The 14453-nt window shown below is 40.4% G+C and overlaps 2 protein-coding genes across 3 annotated transcripts in view; one reads left to right on the top strand and one right to left on the bottom strand.

Moving 5' to 3' along the window:
• The window catches only part of LOC107271013 (guanine nucleotide-binding protein G(s) subunit alpha), a 32258-nt gene extending 22019 nt beyond the window's left edge, over positions 1–10239 (top strand). For both annotated transcript variants that reach the window (XM_015746563.2, XM_015746562.2), the window contains 5 exons: positions 985–1039; positions 1128–1201; positions 1332–1511; positions 1754–1958; positions 2065–10239. In XM_015746563.2, coding sequence (XP_015602049.1) covers positions 985–1039; positions 1128–1201; positions 1332–1511; positions 1754–1958; positions 2065–2211 — 661 coding nt within the window. In that variant the 3' untranslated portion in view covers positions 2212–10239. The remainder of the gene's footprint in view (positions 1–984; positions 1040–1127; positions 1202–1331; positions 1512–1753; positions 1959–2064) is intronic.
• A 78-nt stretch (positions 10240–10317) lies between these two features.
• LOC107271012 (ATP-dependent RNA helicase Ddx1) lies at positions 10318–13684 on the bottom strand. Its single transcript, XM_015746561.2, has 11 exons — positions 13524–13684; positions 13275–13326; positions 13000–13187; positions 12270–12937; positions 12046–12215; positions 11816–11978; positions 11560–11746; positions 11196–11489; positions 10903–11120; positions 10703–10823; positions 10318–10636 (listed from the first exon to the last, which is right to left on the bottom strand). Exons 1-11 carry the CDS (start codon positions 13537–13539, stop codon positions 10524–10526), a joined length of 2190 nt encoding a protein of 729 aa, XP_015602047.1. The 5' UTR covers positions 13540–13684; the 3' UTR covers positions 10318–10523.
• Positions 13685–14453: the final 769 nt, after the last annotated feature.

Here is a 14453-nt window from a genome sequence, read left to right as displayed (position 1 = left end):
GGGGGGGGGGGGGTGCAGGATGAATTGAGTCCAGAGCCCATGAGAATAGTCTGTTATGGGTGTTGAGAAAAAAAAATATTTTTAATACAAAAAATAGTTGAGGATCATCTTGCGCAATTTCGCAATTAAGGCTGCAAGTTGACCTTTGACACGGAACCGTTAAGACGTCTGAAATGGGCAATCGCGAAATTCGTATACGCACGACACGCGTTTCCCTGCGGTGGCAGTGACCCATGACCCGGATTAGAACTGGGATAAGACGGTGGAGCACTGCTAAGGGGCTGGAGGTTGAGTTGGGGTTAGGGTAGGACACCTTAGCAATCGATTTTACTCCACACGGGTCTCCCCGTCGCGATACGTCTAACCTTATATACGCCCTTTTACTTGTCTATTTCTCTTTCCATCCTTTCTCATTCTTTGAGGCTACCTTACCTCTTATACGCTATTAACGTTACTTCCGCCGGATCCCAAATCCCTTCTTCTTGGTACCTATTTACGTACGCGAACTTTGCCGACCATCGCACTCCCCTCGGGTATTACCCTGGATTGACTCTGCACTCCTATTACTTGTGGATCTAGACAGGTTAGACTAACGAGATCGGTTACCTAGATGTAATACCGTCTAATGGTATCTACTTTACCTACCGAGATTCAAACTTCTCTATGATGTTTGAGCTTGGTCGGGGATTCCCCTTCATTTCGCTGGATGATCTCTCGCTTAGTTCTGGTTATATGTTGCGGTGTCAGGGTTCGATTATCTAAAGTAGCTAGAAGAGAGGAGTAAGGTATTTTTTGAAATTTCGAAGATTTTTTTTGGGAGGGGTGGACAGGGGTAATGATACGACAGAGATGCTGTAAACAATATTACCTTGGCTTATGTTTCTCTAGTATATACATACCGTGACCTCACTATTTTATTTAATGGACTGAAATTACTTTGGCGTATATAAATTACTCATCGTATGCTTCTTTTTTCTGTTACAGTTTCCTAGACAAAGTAGAAATCGTTAAACAATCCGACTACACGCCCACAGAACAGGTGAGCATGACATTTGGATCATAATGATTTACGTTCTCGTATAAGATTCCTAAATCGCACGTGTCCTAATGTCAATTGTCTTTTTCAGGATATCCTAAGGTGTCGAGTCCTCACTTCCGGTATCTTTGAAACGCGGTTTCAAGTCGACAAAGTAAACTTTCAGTAAGTCCCTGATCATTATTATTTTACATTTCATTAAACGACTTGTATATATACCGTACCGGTTTTACCTTCTATCATAGAGGAACAATCGAATACTTCTCCATTTCATCTCCGTTCATTTTATTTGCAGCATGTTCGACGTGGGTGGCCAGCGAGATGAAAGGAGAAAATGGATACAGTGCTTTAACGACGTGACGGCCATCATATTCGTAACAGCCTGTAGTAGCTACAACATGGTGCTTAGGGAAGACCCAACTAAGTTAAGACTCAGGGAAAGTCTTGATCTGTTCAAAAGTATTTGGAATAATCGGTAAGACGTTGCTCGCATCTTGGAGGAAAATTCGAAATTATTCTGTCGTTTCACAATCGATTGGTTATATTTATATATCGTTATATTTATATATCGAAGAAGTTATCTTCTTTGTTTAGGTATACATAAAAGAGTCATTGACTCACGTAGTCACGTGTCAGAATAAATCGTTAGGATGATCACGTGATTATTCGTAGCACTTTATACTCCGAATTTCTAACTATTGTTTGTTCCATTCTCAGATGGCTCCGCACAATATCCGTGATCTTGTTCCTAAACAAACAGGATTTGCTCGCGGAGAAGATCAAGGCGGGTAAGCACAAATTGGAGGATTACTTCCCGGAGTTCGCACGGTATCAGACGCCGATCGAGCCAGGCGTCGTGGCGGATCCCTCGGAGCCTCCGGAAGTCATACGGGCCAAGTACTTCATCAGAGATGAGTTTCTCGTAAGTTTTTAATATTCGAGAGGTCCCATTGAACTGGCTCATCGCCGTCGTGAATGTACCACCTTAATCATGGATTTTTAATGTTAATATATTATTGTCATTGCAGCGCATAAGCACAGCAAGCGGCGACGGCAAGCACTACTGCTATCCACACTTCACGTGCGCAGTCGACACAGAGAATATCAAGAGAGTGTTCAACGATTGCCGAGACATCATCCAGCGGATGCACCTGCGCCAGTACGAGCTCTTGTGACTTCGTTCCTGCCGCCATATCTCGCCAAGAAGAAGTTACCTTCTTATGGGAAACGTAGCGCGACATCGTGGCTCGCGGCACGTGAAGATAAACGGGAGTTCAAGGGCGGCGGGGTTCATCCTTGAGACTCCTTGGGCGGGTTAATGCGATTTTTCTTTGCGGAGCCCTACCGGTTCCCGAATTATCGCGCGCGATGCCGATGAGAGCACGATCGTGAACGTGTTTCCAAAGGTTTTCCGCGAATGTCCTCGAAGGAAGCTCTGCGAGCCTGGAGAGGAGTGTGAACGTGGGCGCGAAACGGTCCAGGGATCCTCTTCTTCTGTTCTCCCCAAGTGTTTCCGCTCGCTGGTGGGGATGGAAGCCTTCTTCTCGCACAGAAACAATTTAAGTTGTCGACGTACAAGCAACACTTTTGCCCTCGTTGACTCCTTTCCGATCGGTTAACACCAAAATATTTCAGGCACGCTTCGATCGGTCGATCGGCTTTAGCTTTAGTTGCGAACGGGCGTGCCCGGACGTTCAGTTTTTGTATTATCAGTTTTCAGGTGAATCGCTCCCTGATTGTACTTCCGGTCGGTACATGCCGAACGTTTTATTTTTCTTACACGCCGACGTTTCGCGAAGGTATTGGAACATCGTCGCTTACTCTCATTCACGGGGTCATCCGCGTTAACATCATCCCGGATGGACGGTCCTAGTCCTGATCGATGCGATTTTTATTAATCCACGGCACGCCCGGCGCAGGATCGTCGTTTAGAGTAATATCGTCACGAAAAATTTACATTAGCAAGTACGTAAACAACCATTCGGTGGGAACCTCACGTCGTCGGATCTTTGTTCGACCTGATTATTATTATTATTATTATTATTATTTTTCTTTCGAATCTCATTTATCTCAATCATTTTGCAAACAGTCGTCCGGGTATAGAATCTCTTCTTTCTATTGTATTCCCTTTGTTTTTAACGTATTACTCTGTTTACCTCTTATTCCTTCTCCTCTGTCCTTATTCCTTTGCCAGTCTTATCCCATGTGTTATTTTCTCTATCCTTATCCATTTAACAGTCTCGAGCAACATTCACTGCTCTCCCTGTCTCTCCTCACGTCGCCAAGTCCTTCTCCTTTATCTCTACTTAATCCTCCTATCCTCTCCTCTAGCTTCCTCGTCCCGGCCACTTACCCCCCAACCTCCGAACCTCGTATGACTTTTACCAAAATGACCCGATCCGTAGGAGTCTCAGCTGCACCTTTTTACGAGAAGAGTATTTTGTGAGATTTTACAGTATTTCGAAGAGCGTTTTAATTGTATAACTATGTATCGAATATGTACAGGGTGACCGTCCACCGACTCGGGTCTTCTCAGCATCGTATTCTCAATACGTTCGTTCATTGCTTCTCGTTTGTTTCCATTCACTTGTAATAATCTTTCATTCGTCATCAGCGCCACGTCTACCTTTACGTTTCACGGCATACTACCAATTTCTCTGTTTTCTATCGTATCGGTCCCCCAAGCTTACGAAACGAACCTCCCAAACGTAAACGATTTTCGTCCCGATGAACTTTAGAGTCAAACGCGAAAAAGAACAAGCGAAAATCCAAATATGCGATTTGCTCCAGCTCGTACGCTTTTCAGTCGCGAATGAAAACTCCATAGGCGAAGGGTAAACGCAATCAGTAGTCTAATTAACTTATACAAGGAATGTCAATAGAATTTCGAAAAAGTTCATCCGGCATATTTAACAGTGCCCCCTCCCTCCCTCCCGATCACCCCTTGTACACTATTCTCTTGTGTCTGAAAGAATGACCTTTCATACGGTTCATACATCGGCACTCCGTGGACACCCTGTATATGGTAAGCCTCCTCCCTCCCCCTTCGACATTTTCCTTGTATCTTTAAAAGATATACAAAGAGAAAAGGAAAGATGAGGAAGAAGATGTGAGAAAAAAACTATACCTTTTGTTTAACAATACCGAGAGATCAGATATCGCGTGCATCCGTGTATGATGCACGGGCTGCACGAAGGAGTGCGCATTAACTACGTAATATCTACTTTTATATAGGTAACGAGAGTTTGACATCAAATTAAAAGAAAATATAGGAAAGGAAAGAAAAGGCGTTTCACGAGGAATAACGAGTCGAGGTATAAAAGGAAATAAAGTAAACGTATAATAAAGTAAAAATTGGCTAAGAGAAGTACGGTGTAAGAGTATAAGATTAAGAGTACGAGTAAGAGTAAACAAAATGAAAAATGAAGTAAATTAATTAACATTGCCATGCTCTTAACTTCGTATGGGAACGCGAGATGCGCGTGTTTACGTACGTACGCGCACGGCTATGCGCACGGGAATCCGCGCACTTTCACGCACAATATTGGTTACTGCGCATGCGCGCGGATCACGTCACGCGTGTATTTTTCTTTTTATACATATATACGAATATATGTATTTATGTATGTGTATATATATATATAAAACACGATACTAATATATTTGGCAAGCCATAGTTTGCAACTTTTTATATATATATATATGTATGTACATATATTTGTTGCTAAAGGATACTTTGGGGACGATTTCATTTACGAAGTTGCCATGTCGAGGACAAGTGGCTATTTTGGGGACGTCCTCAAAGATTTTCCAGCGTAATGACTGCTTTGAGGACCATAAAGCGGACTGTCACACAAAATTTGTTTATATTTTTTTTCAATGTTTGGCATCCAGTATTTGCGATGTGCTTAGAAATGTTTCGTTAGGTTAGATTAGGTCAGAACTCCAATGCTGTGATGTCCCAAGGTAGTTTTAAAAAAAATATATTAGCTTGCTATTGTGAACGCCCCTTAATTTTTCGTGTCCCCAAAGTATCTCTTTGGCAAACGTATATATGTATATATTTATATTACTTACGAACTTTTACTTTTTTACCGTAAAGTCGTGAGAGACATGTGAGAAGAAAACTTCCGTGATGAAAGAGAGAGAGAGAGAGAGAGAAAAGAAAGAAAAGAAATAGAGAATTGCAGTTGTTGCTTCGAGTTGTAATTATACAAAAAAATGGCTGCGAGGGTTAACGTTGATGTTCGCTAAATGCACAAACAAAATATAATATATTCGAAAGAAAACGGGCCATCGGTCGTATAAGTCAATGATAATGCCATATTACAAGTTATAGTGATGGTTAATGAGGTTTTTTTTTTTAGATCGACAGACCAAAATGGAAACCTAATTTACAAACGCACGACGATCGCGAACTACTATTTAATTATGTCGCTTCTTTAGTTTTCTGTACAAAAAAGTATTCTTGAGACTAACGCGCAAAATTTGTTTGAAAACAAAAGAAAGAAATGAAATTCGTTCAATGAGTAGCCTCGCGCGAACAAGCAAGTGGCACCGATTTTTGTTATTGTTATCGCGTTTCAACAGACTTTAGCCTTTAGTTGTAAGAATTGCGTCGCACGAACAACAAAAATGTCGAACCACGAAATTTGAACAGTTTTACGGTCGCCGGCCTGACACGTTGACAGGACGAAAGAAAGAAAAATATTGAACGAAAAAGAAAAGTAGAGCAGCTGTGCTCGTCGTTTCGACTTCACGAATAAGTCTTAAGTCGTGACGTTTATCGCACAACGTTTCCCAAATTAGCTGTGACACGTGTCGTGTACGGTTCTAATTAGTTTTCCGGTATATGGAAAAGGGACGTAAAAGGAGAGAATAAAAAGAAGAAGAAGAAGAAGAAATGGTAAACGATTGTCAAAATCGTTATGTAAATTTCTTCTTTACCGCCGGAGTAGTTAATTCCCTTTACCACGTTGCGCTTGGGATATGGAGCTTTTTTAAAGATCTTTGTTCCGGCTACTGTAATCCGGGCCAATAACAATGGAACGGGGGTTGGCAGATTCTTGCGCAATCAAAGCACACACGCACTAACACTCGAGAAATATTTGAATATTCTGCGGCCATGTTCCAAGCCCATCGCGTATCAGCGTTATCTATCAATTGAATGTCTATTTTTCACGTTGCGGTGTCTGTTGATTTTTTTTTGTCCATAACTATCATTTCTCCTTCGTTCATTTTCTTCTCTTTCTTTATCTTCTGGCGTTTGCTACTACTACCTTCGGTCGAGGGGTGTCAGAGCACCTCGTTAATCGTTGTAATTTATATCGTTGCTAAGTTATGGCGTCGTAGTCAAAGAGTCGCGGAATCATCTCCATTTACTATTAGCCGCCATTGTCGTTATTATATTTTCTCGTTATTCGATTGGTCGCTTGGCGACCGATTATACTGCGCATGCGCGAGGTTTCATTGCATATGCATATATATACATACGTATAACATATATTTTTTCGTTTCCTTTGACAAAATGTACAGGGTGACTCGAAAGTGACTCTAGGTGTTAATTGTACTTACACGGTGTAATGTCGTTTATCGGACGATTGCTAACCTTAAACTAACAGCAGTCGTTAACTTCTTTCGCGCAATCGATATAACATTCGAAAAGTCCTAACTATGGGCAATTATTATTTTTCGAATCGCCAGACGAATCGACTCGTTGAAAATTGCATGAGAATAATTTTTTTTTATCGTATCAATAAACCCTCGAGTCACTCTCGTCATCTCCAGCCTCCTATACACTGTATGAGGGACGTGTTAAGTGATCTCTTACGTTCGACGTAAGACGAGCATTGAAATATATATGATGCAAAAGTATATAAATATAGATAGATATATGACATCGTTTTGAAGTAGTCGCACGAGTGACTCCCGCGATCTTGTTGCTAAATAATTCAATCGAGTCTCTTGGAGATTCAATGGAAACAGGTAAGGCGCGTTACGTCCACGTAAATGCCTTGAAGATGGACGAGCGTCACTTGTGCCACTGGAACTTACCCGATTAATAAATCTAACGAGTAAAGCTCGGACGGTACTCGGTACAGCTGCATCTTGATATTCTCATGAAAGAATTTAACTAAGTTCATCAATAATTGCTAGCAACGGCTTAACGAGCAATCATGATGCAGCTATAACGTTACTGATCCAAACGATACTTAAGTCCTACGCCATTGGAGAGACGTATTGATGTGTTTATGTAGCTGTATTATAAGTACGCTCGGATTTCGTGAATGGGGCTTGCTTCATGGTACTTCTTTTCCATAAAGGAATTAACGTTCTCGAGTGACAGTTGCGCGTCGCACTCATAGCTTTTCGCGCAGTCTACTCAGTGGACTGTTGTTAGTGAGGGCGCCACCGTCGCTCGAGACGCATTTCAACATGGCCGCCGAGTCGGGCCAACATGAAAAAAGATCCGATAACGGAAAAAATTTGAATTCGAGCAAATTTCCGCCAGCCCCATCATTAAGGTCATCCTTCGGATGAGAATTTGCCTGATCGGTTCTCGCGACGGTTTACTTATTATACTACTGTACACAATATTATTATATAGATCAGGCCGATCTCTCGTCCGTGGCTCGGTCTTATAGTCGTCTGTATTAGCTGCACGCCACGGCCGTGAAAATCTGTGATTCAAATCAAAATTAAAACTTTCGAACGAGATATTTACGTTCCGACGCCCTGTATCTGTCTGTCGTATGTCGATCGTAATAGTCGTAAGTTATTTAATTTAGCTTGTACTGAGAAAGATTAGGAAAAGATGAGAGAGAGAGAGAGAGAGAACGACGGTTCGACGAATGAAACTGTAATGAGATATATCGAATGGTAGTGTGAGTGAAAGTGTCAATGAGATATATAAGAGAGAGAGAGAGAGAGAGAGAGAGAAAGTGCGTATGTATGCCAAGAACAAAGTACAGTCTTTTTCAGAGTAATTTTACTCGCTCGATTATAATTATCCATTTTCCTCGTCGTTTCCAATCACAGACCTTTTCATATCGATTCTTATTACCACCGTTATACCCATTATTTCAATGTACTTTAATTACGCTATCTGTCTCTTAAACCGATCGCGTATATTTTCTCTTGCTGTTTTTCACGTACCAAGGTTACGTCGCCTTTCGTCTATCGGCAGATTGATCTTCGGGAAACGATCGTGGACGATGGTAACGAGCGAGAAACGAAAGGAGAGCCAATGAGAGTCGCCCGTTAAGACGTGTCCGTTATAATTCGTTGTTGCGTGTCTCTTAGAAACGAAAAGAAAAATGATGTCTAGACGATGAATTAATAATGAATTAAAGTTAACAATGAAATTAACAAGATCTTACACACAGTCTCGCACCTACGGGTCCGTGATACGTAGGCGTACCTGTACGACGCACTATCACACAACACAGATAACAAGATAACGATTTTAACAAAGGCTATCTTAGGAACGAATAACACTATTGGTATAGAGACTGTCTCTTAAGGGTGAAAGGTGGTTGCGTTGCATGTCAGACTGAAAGTGAACGCGACGGCGTGTCAAAAGTTTTAGGGATGAACATTTTTATAGGGACTTGTGAAATCGATGCGCGATCCGAATCGCGATATTGTCCTGTTTAATGAAAAAAAAAAAAAAGAATGAGAGAGAAAGAGAGAGAGAGCGATAATAGTAAAGAAGGAAGGAGACGCAGAGACCGCGCGAAACCGTTAAACTTTAATGTGACAGGAGGAATTTTTTTTTTTTTTTCAAAATATATTTTTCATTTTTTTTTTTTGTTACACCACTGCGTGGATGCAAGAGGAAAGGATAAAAAGCGTACATTTTCGTCTTCTTCTTCTACTTCTTGTACTGTGTACTCGTCGCCCGTGGCGTATGCGCGTTAAACGCGACGCTTCTTCGTCCCTCGAAAGAGATAAATAAATAGATAAATGAATAAGGAATCAATGTTACGGGCGAAACCCCTCTCTCTTCCCACCTTCTTTCATTAGATCTCTGGACTCGCGGCGGGTGAGTCGCGCCGACGCGCTGACTGTCACGGTACGGATCGCGTGACTAACCTATACGCTATACCTTCTTTTTTTTTTGCAGGCGCGAAGCCAGATAACGACGCTGGTCTCTGCACGGTTTCATTATATGTATATGTGTGTATTTATTATACATATATGTATATGAAATTTTGTACCGTAGCGACCTGCGCCTATGTGGTTCGCGAGGGATGGCACTTTCCGACGGTGTTCTAGCGTTTAACGAGTATAGTGGGTAAATAAGAAAAAGAAAAAAAAATACAAAAAACTATATTTCATTCTCATTCTGTGATGACTGTCTGAATATAAAAAAATGTTTACATGAACTTAAGCTAACGACTAATCGAACTAGAGGATAATGGTTAATTAACAATCGTTGTACTAATTGCGCGCATAGAGAGAGAGAGAGAGAGAGAGAGAGAGAGTGAGAGTGTTGCAGAGTGACAGAGGGAGAAAGACAGAGAGAGAGAGAGAGAGAGAGAGAGAGAGAGAGAGAGAGAGAAATCATGAAATAAAAAAATCTTAGATGCTAAGGTCGTGAGAAAAAAATATATAAGCGACGCACGTGTGGACGGTGATGAGAAGTGGTGTATAAGGACGGGCGGGATGGTGAGGGTGCGGACGGAGGTAGATGATACCGGACACACAAAATAACATTAACGAGAAGAGGGCCGACACTGTCGAGAGTCACTATTATATAAATGGAAAGATGCGGAATGAGAATTTCCTTTGTGAGAGAGCGAGAGAGTAAAAGAAAAATAAGGCAGTATAATTTATACACCATATATAAGTTTAGTCGTTTATCATTGCTTTCGAGGATATAAGAGTTATGTGTATAAATTATTATGTGTAACTTTAAAAACAAAAACAGAGTCATTTAGTAAATTTTAAGCGTATATATATAAATATAAATAAATATATATAATATATTATATATATATATACATACACAGAAACACATATATATATAAATATATTATAATTATGAAATGATTACAAAAAAAAAAAAGAGAGAGAGGAAGGAATAAGAAGCAAACGCTGCGAAGCCACTGTATCATACGTTTGTGTAACTAAAATAGTAATGATACGATTATAAAAAATTATAACGATACAATAAATACTTACCGTATGTCTTATATAAATTGCTAATGCTTGTCTCGCGATGCTGATCGATCAAACTTTAATTGTCGCGATACATTAAATTCCGAGACTTTCTGAGCGCTGTGTCAATTTATTTATTTAATCGGTACAGACAATTGGTCAATTACGTACAGCAGACCACACGTACAAGCGAAGAAGCTTTATTGAGCTCTTATAAACTTTTGGTAAATAAATATTAACGTTAATGTCCGATCGGTATTAAATGTTTCTTAATCGGTGATCATAGGATTGTGTGTGTCTCGTGTCCAAGTTTTATCCCAAATATTTAACGGACCGTAATGTGCCTCTTTAGGTACATTAATTGCGCTTTGGACTCCAAGTCTGCAAGTTCCGAAACAATCGGCGCCATTTGGGATACGTGATTCTCGTAATTAGATCCTGCGAAAGATAATGATATTTCGTAGAGACGAGGAAAGAGAAACGTGTAAAGATTATTGTGCTTACCTGTATTTAACCTTTTCTCTCCGTAAACTACTTTGCCGTCGAATTCGTTTACTGGTACCTTTATATCTGGACCCACTTGCTGGATGGTCACGTTCAGATGTTCTTCGATTTCTGCCAAATACTAAAACGTACCGATATGTTGTAGCGAATTGTGCAATTTTAGAAATTTTATATCACGACTACTGCAATGGCTGTCTTACTCTCAGCTCGTTGTACCAGATGCAACAGCCTCCCTGATCAGTTAGATTTGTATTTTTGCAGTTGCGACCACGCGATGAACACCATTCGCCGTGGTACCATACTTTTTCTGGGACTGTACTCACTAATGATATTGCCAATCCCATACGCTCGGCTCTTCCCACTCTGCCTATGCGATGAACGTAGTTTGATTTCTCATCAGGCAATGTCATGTTGATCACTGTAATACAGATGGTTCTTATTGTTTTATTGTATTGTCTTGTTTGGTATTGTTTGATTATACGATTCTACGTACTGAATGGCAAGCCACTAATGTCTAGTCCTCTGGCTGCAACGTCAGTGCAGATTAGAAATTTAACTTCTTGATTCTTAAACTTTTCCAAATTTGCCTTGCGCTCCTGGGGCTTCCGGTCTCCGTGAAGACAGACGCAAGTGAATTCACCGCTGTTTAGGCTCTTCAAGTAACGCTCAAGGTTGTCGCAGTCGAGCTTGGTGCGACAAAAGATTAGCGCGCGATCCATTTTGTGCTCCCTTATTGCCCGTACGCAGTACTCGCCTTTTAGGATCTTTACAGCTTCCGAAAGGGTCTCTGAAGATTATTTGTTTAATTGAAGATTATAAACGAATTCGGATAGCAAGGGTAGAGCAGAGGTATCTACCAGCAGTGTTGTTTCCTGGCTTCACATTGTCTCTGTAATGAACTCCGTCAGTTTGTATGTGGTGTTTTAAATTTTGCCAGGATTTGTCACTTTGCGGATCTACCATAACCACCACGTGATGAACGGTTTCTGGTACGGCATCCTCACCCTTCAGATCTACCCACGTGGGAAAATGCATTAGACGTTCCTAAAACGAAATTTTGTTTAGTATTAATTATTATTTAGTAATTCTTCATTTAGATTTGATAGTATTTACCGCCATTTTCTTCACTTCAAAAGCATGAAGAGTTGCTGAGCAAACAATCATTTGCAACCTTTTACCATCACTAGTGATTTTTGGAATTTGTCTGTGCAATTTTTCAATCAATTCTCCGTATCCCTGCTTTAGTAGACCATCTGCCTCATCCAGTACGAAAAATCTATTTTCAAAAGATCATTGTCATTATTTATAAAATTATAATGCTTTAATAATTGTTAGAGACTTACCTACAATGAGTTAGTGATAGGTATCCACCATGAATAAGATCCTCTAAACGTCCCGGAGTACCTACAACTATATCCACTCCAGAATTCAACGCAGAAATCTGATCCTTTACATTGACTCCACCGACAACCAATAATTCTCGAATTTTCGGATCTTTCAAGTGTGCCTTGAACTAATGATTACTTCTGTATAAATTACTATAAATTTAATTATATGTGTTATCTACCTTTTGTATCTGATTATAAGTCTGCTCTGCAAGCTCTCTGGATGGTTCGATCACAATGGCTTGAGGAGCATTGCTCATTGATTTACCACTGGATGCTGAGTCGTGACTGCTATTGATAGGATTATGACGGATGTGATCCTTTGATACGGAAGCAAGAGCCACATAACCCTTAGGTGGTTCATATTTGAAAGACTGTGCTCCAAAATTAAAAGACATTTCTGCATTCTTGAGAACAACTGCAGGATAGAAAGTTTGAGACTTCTGTTGGGCATTTAGAGTGAACGCAACACCGAGATCAACGCCATTTTTAGTGAATTTTATCTGGCCATTTGTGAGATCTAAAAGGCAGCCTATGACGTCGTGCATTCCAAAAGCCTCGCCGTAATCGTCGAATTGTCTGGCATTAGACTTTTTTCCTGTACCACCAAAACCCCAACCAAACTTATCAGTTCCTAAATCCAAGTTTGCTTGACTGGTCGACCAGCCAACACGACATAGTCCTTCATCAGTAACAGTTGCCTCGTAGTAATATTTCCCCTCTCCTTGAACTCCTTTATTTGCGCGGCACCCATGCCATTCTTTTTGTTCTCGACTCTGGCATCTTAGACCATCAGGAGTTACAGCTAGAGCTCTTCCTCTATCAAAGAGGCTGAGGCTCCAATGAGGAGCTGGAAAGTCAAGTTATTGGAAATTCTTTGGGCTTATATGACATCATTTTTAAACTACATACATGTTTGTACACTCTTTCCTGTCCCCATTCCTTTTCCAGACTCTATATCCTTCAATGTTTCCCACACAGTTTGCAAGATAGGCAGACAAAAGGCACCAGTTTTACCACTGCCAGTTTCTGCTGCCATAAGAACATCGCCACCACCCAGAATTAATGGAATAGCCTCAGCTTGGACATCAGTTGGTAACCTTAAGAAAATATTATTTTCCTTATGCATATTAAGATTAAATCAATGTGTTTTAGACTCCATTTGATATCAGAGTTTCAAAGCTTACATCCAATCCATTTCCTCAACTGCCTTAGCTATCTCAGGCAATACGCCCATCTCTGCAATTTAAAAAGATAAGTTCAAAATCACTCATTTCATAAATAATATCCAAATACTTTATTATTGTCATGAAATATTGTGTTATTTTTTTATTAACCTTACACCTATGGCATGTAAGGATATATTGTACCATACTGTTAGTTTAATTCTGAAACAGTAAATATAAAAAGTAGTACATAATTTTTTAACTATGTACCTTCAAATGCAGTCATGGTGAATTATCAAATAATTGTCAATATCAGTTTGTTTTATTCAGAGATCAGCATGGAGATCCACAAGGCTCCGGTTTTAGGCGATACCAAAATCATGCCGCTACATCGTAGCGGCAAGTCTGGAAGTAGAGTTATGTGATCATCGCCTCCGCCGACAATGCGAATCCCGTCGTAGCCGAGCTAAATGTGAACACGACCGCGTAGCTTGGCGGGCAGAGGTTCTCCGCTACTCACCGCTGGTTCCCAAAGCAACTCTTAAAACGAGACCGGGAACTATAGAACTTCTCAAGAATTATTGAAAAAGCCTATTGTTGAAGAAGAAAAGTTTAAAGTGGTAGCGCATGTAACATACCACACGTATATTATATTGTAGTGATATATTTTAATATATTTCTAATGGCATTGATATTACTAATCTTTCGCGAGCTATATATGTGCATCTGTACTTTGTATACTGTATCATTATTGCATTTGTTGAATAAATTATCTTGTAACTCTTATACACGTTGATATTAAGTTGCCCTATGCGAATATCCCAGAGTACGAGTGAGTTCTGTCTCTCTCTTACTCTCCTCCGTCCTAACTGCATCCTTCACCTACTACTAATATAGTTTGAAATTCAATTCTCGAAATTGCACCTCTGGGAGGCTGTATCTCAAGGCTTTTTCCTTGAAATTTTGAAAGATCTCTTAATGCAGAGAGTTAGAATGGTCCATAGAAGAGGCTGGTACAGGTTAGATTGCGATAGGGCCAGTTTCAAAAAATTGCTTTACTTTTTAGTACTCGCACACTTTTTTTTGAATTTTGAAGTTATCAGGCATTCATAGTAGAGAATTTCCATTAGTTCGAATTTTTGCCGATAAGAGGGCAGCACCTCCTGGGTGTGGCGACCAACGAGGCAGCAGCCAATCAGA

This window comes from Cephus cinctus, unplaced genomic scaffold (genome assembly GCF_000341935.2).
Source record: "Cephus cinctus unplaced genomic scaffold, Ccin1 Ccin1_scaffold0863, whole genome shotgun sequence".
Classification (NCBI taxonomy): domain Eukaryota; kingdom Metazoa; phylum Arthropoda; class Insecta; order Hymenoptera; family Cephidae; genus Cephus; species Cephus cinctus.
This window is presented reverse-complemented; position numbering and strand designations above follow the sequence as displayed.